Genomic DNA, 7,500 nt, shown 5'->3' on the forward strand with positions numbered 1-7,500 from the left:
ATGGCTGCTGCAAATCATGTGCAGTTGGCGAGAAGTTGCCAATGTTCGTCATTGGTAAATCTGCAAGACCAAGATGTTTTGCTGGCGTCAGAAACCTTCCCTGCCGATACCGATCGCAAAAGAAGAGTTGGATGGACAGTGCATTGTTTGAGGAGTGGGTCAGAGAGCTGGATAGAAAGTTTGTGAGAGAAGGCAGGAAAATTGCGCTTATTGTGGATAACTGTCCAGCCCACCCACACATTGAGGGACTTGACACTATTCAGTTTGTGTTCTTGCCTTCTAATACGACATCCAAGACCCAGCCAATGGACCAAGGCGTTATCAGATCACTGAAAGCCCACTACAGAACCCTCACAGTTCAGCTCTTCATCCGCGCTGTTGACAATGGCCAGCCTTTGCCAAAAATAAGCATCCTATCGGCAATGAATATGCTAACTGCAGCCTGGGACAAAGTGTCCGAAATTACAGTTCAAAACTGTTTTAAAAGAGCTGGCATATCGAAGGAGTCACAGGAGTGCGCCATGAATGATTCCGATGACCCTTTTAAAGAGCTTGATGAAGAACTCGACAACCTTAGAGAAAGAGGACAAGATCATGCACCACCGGAAGCAACCACTGAAACTGTCATTGAGTGTGATGATGAACAATTAACAGCAGATACGGAGCTGACGAGTGATAGTGATATTCTTGCTGAATTTCGGCCAAGTGATGATGAGCTTGAAGAGGATGACGAGGTTTTTATTGAAGAGCCGCCACCGAAACGACCCTCAAAACAAGATCTTTGTCACGCCATTGACGTGCTACAAACATTCAGTTTGTTTGTACGGGTTGATCACGATTCTTTTAAGACCAACATTAAGAACATTTCAAGAATAGTCGATAGAGACAGATTAGTTGAGAAACGTCAGGGCCTATTAACCGACTATTTTTCAAAAACTGAGTAATTCCATGAACTCTGTCGCAGTATCCTGACGTTGAACGTATTACCTGGTTTTCCCCCCGATGTTTTGCATTGTTTTTTTTATTGTTACGTTACGTTCTGCTTGCACAATACATGTGTCAAGAAACATCTGATTACGTATTCCATTACAACCAATTATAATTAGATTTACAGTCTTTAAAAATGTACTATGTTGTAAGAATAAAAGTGCACGTACCCGGGTGCATGTGGTCACGGTTTTCCACTTACTTTATGGTCATTTGTTCTCAACTCCCGATAACTCGAACCTTTTTCGATTTCCCTTGAAGGTTCGAGTTATCGGGAGTCGACTGTATCTCCGTCAACGGCTCCTGAGATCTTGAGAGGTTAAGAAGACCCCATTTTCCTCGGTAACTTCTTTCCGATCCTGCAATGGATCCTTTACTTTATGTCATTCTCCATTACTTCGTCGATAAGTCCGATAACGCCAATCACGTACAGGTTCGTTGTCCCAGTTCCGCCAAAAACGTATTCACGCAAAGCCCTTCCAAGAAACTTTCAGTGTACTCGACAGGATTTTCTCTTTCTCTTGCCGCAACAGAGAAGCAACAGCGAAATAAAAAGAGGTTTCAATCGCTGTTTCCCAGATTTCGCTCGCCAAACGGTCAGCAAAAACTTGATTGGGGACTGTGAACCGTGGACCCGGTATGGCAAGCCGTTTGTAGCAAACTCTTATATATAGATGTTCAATCCTTTAAATAAAGGTTTAATTTAAAGTCATAAAAGGCATTCAATGCAATCCAATCCTTAAATTTTATTTGCAATGCAATACCGCAAATATTGATTCAATCCAATCCTTAAATTTATATGTAATGCAATACCGCAAATATTGATTCAATGCAATCCTTGAATTTTATATGTAATGCAATACCACGAATATTGATTCAATGCAATCCGAAAATATATGTTCAATCTTCCTGGGACGAGCGCGGCCATATAGAACCAGAGTAAATGTGCAAGGTATAGAACAAAAGATGGCAGCAGAGTGAGAAGAAAAATTTGACATAGAAGTGGAGTTTCCCAAAATTTCCCAATCAATATTCGTGGTATTGCATTACATATATAATTTAAGGATTGGGTTGAATCAATATTTGTGGTATTGCATTACATCAGAAACCCATAAGGGTTGAAACGTGTAACGGCCCCTTCTGTGCTGGGAAACAAGCTTCTGAATATTCAATTTGCTAACTACCATATTTGGAACAACAAGAGCGAGGGGTTTCCAAATATGGTACTTAGCACTGAAACATTCAAACAATCAGTTCGCACTGAATATTCGGAAGCTGTGAACGCGCGTTACACGTTTCAACCCTTATGGGTTTCTGATTACATATAAAATTTAAGGATTAGATTGAATCAATATTTGCGTATTGCATATAAATTTTAAGGATTGGATTGCATTGAATGCCTTTTATGGCTTTAAGTTAAACCTTTATTTAAAGGATCAAACATATATATCTAAGATTAGATTTTGGTACGAACGGCTTGCCATAACCCGGACTGTGGACTGAAAAGACACCGTGTAATGAAACCCATTGTAAAAACTAAAATCTAATCTACTTGATCTTCGTGGGGAAAAAAAGGTTATGTTGTCTCTGTGTTGTTACACAAGGTGGCCATATAGGCAGACAACGACAACTTGTAACCGAGTAGGTAAAGACATATTAGGAAGGGAATGTTTAACTTTAATTAATAGTTGTTTCCTTATTTATTTTTCCCCATTGTGCTATGCCATTTGCTATGCCTGGATCCGTTGGTATTTAGGAATGTCGCGAAACTCGAATATTTTATGGCCGGAAACAACAATCAAATATCATCAGGTTTTTTAGAGCTGAAAATCAGTTAAACTTGTATTACGTTTTTGCAAGACTAGCATCTACTCACATAGCCTACTTAGTTACAGCAGGTTACCGTTAGTCCACTCTAAAAATCCAACGAATGCAATGCCAGCTAACTGGCGAGCGCGAGTCAAGCAGTCGAGTCAAGTTGATGCAATGACGGACTGAAAAAAACTCCCAGTGGCTACTTTAATTTCCCCTCAGCCATTATCGGAAAAAGTTTAAGTTTGGGGGAAAATCTTTGCTCTTATCTTAGTTTATTTGTCACTGAGACTCGGATTGCATGACGCTAAATATTTACAGGCAATGGTCACTACAGAATAATATTATTGGCAGAAAAAGGGCTCTTTTATGTAACAATATCCATAACTGGTGAAAGACTCGGAGTTTAACGTCGAAAAATTCAAAACCTGACTAAATAAAAGATAAGGAACAACTCCATGGTGTGAATTAATTTTGTGCACACGCGGGAGCGAAAGAATAATTTGGACATGCTACTCTCGCCTTTCGATATTGTGCCCTTCACCCTCGATAATGAATTAATATACAGTATTAGAATCAGAGCGGCACTTTGAAAGCTTGGCAGCGCGAATTTCTAACGAGACAAGCTTCTTCACGACAAGTTTCGTGGGTGCGTTCTCCAATGAATTTGTTTTCTGCACACAATTCAATCCTCGAGTGATCAAACTGATACTGTTGTGTCTCATCCAACGAGCATTCAATTCGATAGAGAGTGTCTTCGTGTTTATTAGTTGTTCCCACCAACTCGGCATGCTTCTGCTTAAGCGAATCTGTAACCTCCTTGTATTTCTTATCAAGCTTAGTTGCGTGACTTTTGGATTTTTGTATGGTTTCAATAACGCTATCATATTTCTTCGAAATAAAATCCTGCGATTTCTCAAGAGCGTCGCATCTGTGAGTCAGAGCGTCGATGCTAGATTTCAGCGAAAGTATTTCTGCTTTAATTTCTTGTCTAATACCTGGTAAAAATTCCTCTTTCCATAATATTCGTAAGTCATGTATACTTAGTTTGTTTTCGGTAGGCATAATCGCTGCAAATCCGATCACGCTTTGCTTGTAGATTTCAGTTGAAACGGAGCGCTATCGTTTCGCCGCCATTTTGTTAATTTCCAAATGACAGTTTCTATCCACATTTAAAGAAATGCTAGTTTTTATCCAGATTTAAATAAGATGATTTCATTCTGCTAAGAAGTATAAAATTAAGAAAGATCTAATCGCGTTGTGATGCTTGAAAATTCAATGATATTTTGAGTGAGTCAGGGAGGCAGGGTACTTTAGGAATTTCTGGGTTGGGTTGTGCCGCTGGAACCCTATCTGTTGGGGGATTAGACCCCACTCCAATGGAAGAAATCATTATAGGTTGTGTTGTGAGACAGAGTGTTGTGTTGACTTCGAGTCGTCCTGTTTTAATCTCTTAACATGGTAACAGCAGTAGCGGAAAGAACCGTCAAAATGCTCAGGTGCTAAATGATTCGTAGTCTGCTGTGTGGTCCTGACAGACTGATGTAAAACATGACCCAAAGAAACAAGGTTGTATACAGTCCATGCCGGCTCCAAGTGGTGCCTCCAAGTGGTTTTTTGATCACAGGGGCACTTTAAAGTAGGTGCCAAAGAGCTTCGTACATTTCAAACCAGATACGAAAGTCGGCACCCGAAACACGCCATCTGATAGACAGAAGCCTCAAGAGCAAACTGTAGTTCCTGTTCAAAAAGAGCACAAAACTCAGTTCCGTAAAATATACACCGAAGTGCCAAAACAGCTAAAACCGCTAATAAGATGGCGCTGATTACAGCCAAACGAACACGTTCGGGACGCTTAGTAAAAGCACCTGCACGCTGCGCTTCGTAGACTAGTTGAACGTAAAATTGTAAATTTTACTGAGGGGAAGGTGTTAAAGGATTGGATCCCACTTTAATGGAAAGGATATCATTATGGATTGTGCTGTGAGAGAGGGGCCGTCCTATAAATGTTGTGTTGACTTCGAATCGTCCTGTTTCAATCTATCAATCAATGAATCAATCTATCTATCCATCTATCCATCTGTCTGTCTGTCTATCTGTCTGTTTGTCTGTCTACACAAGAAACTAGACCGCGGACGACATTGCAAAGTTCTCGGCGCTTTTGATGTCATAACCGTACTTTTTCAGTACATGCCAAAAAAATAATTTGCTTTGTCCTCACAAGTCGCGGTTTTTTTTTTACTTCGACATTGGAAACGAGCACTTCGTGCCACCAACACCACGACAACAGAACAATTCAGCCCACTTTGAAGGGCACCTGGGTAGGACCATTTTGTGGCATATATCTATCTTTATTTAAACATGGAATCCTTATCACTAAAAAGTGGTCTTCTAAAGATAGAGCCGTGCGCATTAACATTAATAAAGCTAACACTTAAAAATTACGGGCTTTGTTAAGAAATCTTATATTAAACGCTAAAAATTATGTAATTTCTAATATACACTGGCGGAATGAAAACTATTTAAGTAGTGGCCTGCTTAGCCTCCGCTGACAGACTGTTCCGTATAACTGCGCCCCTATATAACGAAACCTCTTTTTGAGGGCCTCATTGTTCGGCAGTGGAATAAATAGGTTGTGTTGGCGCCCCGAAGATTATGTCTGTGAATAGTATTTACACTGGCGAATTTATCAGACAGGTATTCGGGTACAAGGTTATTTACTGTTTTGAAAAGTAAAGATTTCATTTTTTTATCATGCCTGTCAGCGAGGCTTTTCCATTTGAGGGCACGAAGAATCTGGGGGGATCTGACATCCCAATTGGACCCTGTTATTATGCGTGCTGCCCTGTTTTGTAACTTCTCTAGTTTTTAGCTGAGGCCATTACCGATACAGGCGCCCCACACAGCGCTGCAATAATAGAGATGTGGAAGAATCAGTGACTTATAAATTGTGACTAGGGTACTTTGGGGACATATCGGTCTTAGCCTCCTCAGGGCAGCAAGTACTTTTGCAACTTTACCGACTACTTCAGAGATATGAGCTTCCCACGAGAGTGTTTCATCCACCTGAATGCCTAAGCATTTGGAAGTATTGACTCTTTCAATTGAATGTCCATCGAGGCATATTTGCAATTCACTAGGAAGCTGAGAGATTTTATACCTTGGGCCTGTAAAAAGACACTTGGTCTTGAGGACGTTAAGACTTAGACGGTTAGAGTCGAACCATTGTTTCAGATTGATTAACTCGTGAATCACCGTACTTCTTCAGTACATGCCAACAAAAATAAATTAAATTCGCGTTGTCCTAACAAGTCGCGCTTTTTTATTGCTTCAACATTGGGAACGAGCACTTCGTGCCACCAACACCACGACAACAGAACAATTCATCCGACTTTGAAGGGCACTTGGTGGGACCATTTTGTGGCAGCTAACTGATCATATCACGTCCTCGTCGTTTATTTTGCTGGATTCCTCTCTGTTCGTCTTGTGAAGTAAAGCTTGTTGAAGCCGTCTGTTCTTAATCGGGTGAGTCAAACGTTTTTTTCAATAGGAATGTAACCGAATATGGGAAAATATACTGAAGGGATATCCTGTATTGAAACCACAAAAGGAGTACATAAATAATTTCATAGCGAGAGAATGATCGTCGCGGTTAGTTAAGTAACTTAAGCATTTGAGAAGACTTGAACTAATCCAGGTTTGGGAGGGAGTCGAACCCATGACAGTACGATGGCGCTGCTCAACGCTTGAAAATAATTTCCCAGCTGTACTGTATATGTCCTCTAGATTCAGTTTCAGGCTCATCACCTTATAAGCAAAGAAATGTGTTCTTACGATGTTCGACCAAATTACTCGGTGATTAAGTGTTTTCGTGCTCTTATCAAGCTCCACCAAGAAATTAATTGATCATTTTTGTAAGTTTCTTTACCGCCTTTAAACTATATCCGTTGGGGTTTGCAAGTCGGAACACTTCTAAACGAGTTGATTTAGCACTGCTTATTTTACCTCTGATAAATACAAGAATGTGACTCGCACTTGTAATGAGTTATGGAAGAGTGTAGAGCAAAGTTTAACGTAACTTTTCGCTTGAACACGAATACCTACCGAATTCAGTTTGAGCCCCGAAATGGTCAAAAAGACTAGTAGGTTGAATTTCTGAAATTCCTATATCTCCAGTCGCAAGTTTGCTATGCCATTCGATTGACAATGATAAAGATATGAATGATGTTTAATAAGGGAATACAGCCTTTCTGAAGTGGTTACTTTCCTTTACTATTCATGATTATAACACACGAGCCACTTACAAATACTGACTTTACAATTGTACCAAAGTGTTAATTGACTTTGGACGTTTCGTGCTATGCCCTTGGTTGCACCCCGCGAAAAATAAATAAACCATAATATTTGCGCATTACACCTGTCCATCGTTTCATGTATTTACGCTTGAATAGCTAAGCTAGGGAAACGGCAAATCAAAGCCATTCCTATGTGGGTTTTTTTATGCGAGGGGAAAAGTGAAGTGCATGGAGGAAAGCCCCTGGGAGCAGAGAAGTGCCCAACAAATGCAATCCACATAGTGCAACGATTCTATAAATGAACCCGAGGCGCATGGAAAGCGAGTGACTTACATCCAACTTGAGTAGGATGGCAGGGGAGTATATGTAAAGTCACTATGCAACTAGAAACCTTTAATTTGTCTGT

At 40.3% G+C, this 7,500-nt stretch overlaps 2 protein-coding genes across 2 annotated transcripts in view; both read left to right on the forward strand.

Moving 5' to 3' along the window:
• LOC137971726 (tigger transposable element-derived protein 4-like) overlaps window positions 1-944 on the forward strand; it is a 2,547-nt gene extending 1,603 nt beyond the window's left edge. The window contains exon 3 of the mRNA XM_068818503.1: window positions 25-944. Within this exon, the coding sequence (XP_068674604.1) occupies window positions 25-944 (920 nt within the window). The remainder of the gene's footprint in view (window positions 1-24) is intronic.
• A 4,636-nt stretch (window positions 945-5,580) lies between these two features.
• LOC137970000 (very long chain fatty acid elongase 4-like) overlaps window positions 5,581-7,500 on the forward strand; it is a 17,810-nt gene continuing 15,890 nt past the window's right edge. Inside the window, exon 1 of the mRNA XM_068816441.1 lies at window positions 5,581-6,324. The gene's annotated coding sequence lies outside the window, so the exon portion shown is untranslated. The remainder of the gene's footprint in view (window positions 6,325-7,500) is intronic.

Source organism: Montipora foliosa, chromosome 9, assembly GCF_036669935.1.
Source record: "Montipora foliosa isolate CH-2021 chromosome 9, ASM3666993v2, whole genome shotgun sequence".
Taxonomy (NCBI): domain Eukaryota; kingdom Metazoa; phylum Cnidaria; class Anthozoa; order Scleractinia; family Acroporidae; genus Montipora; species Montipora foliosa.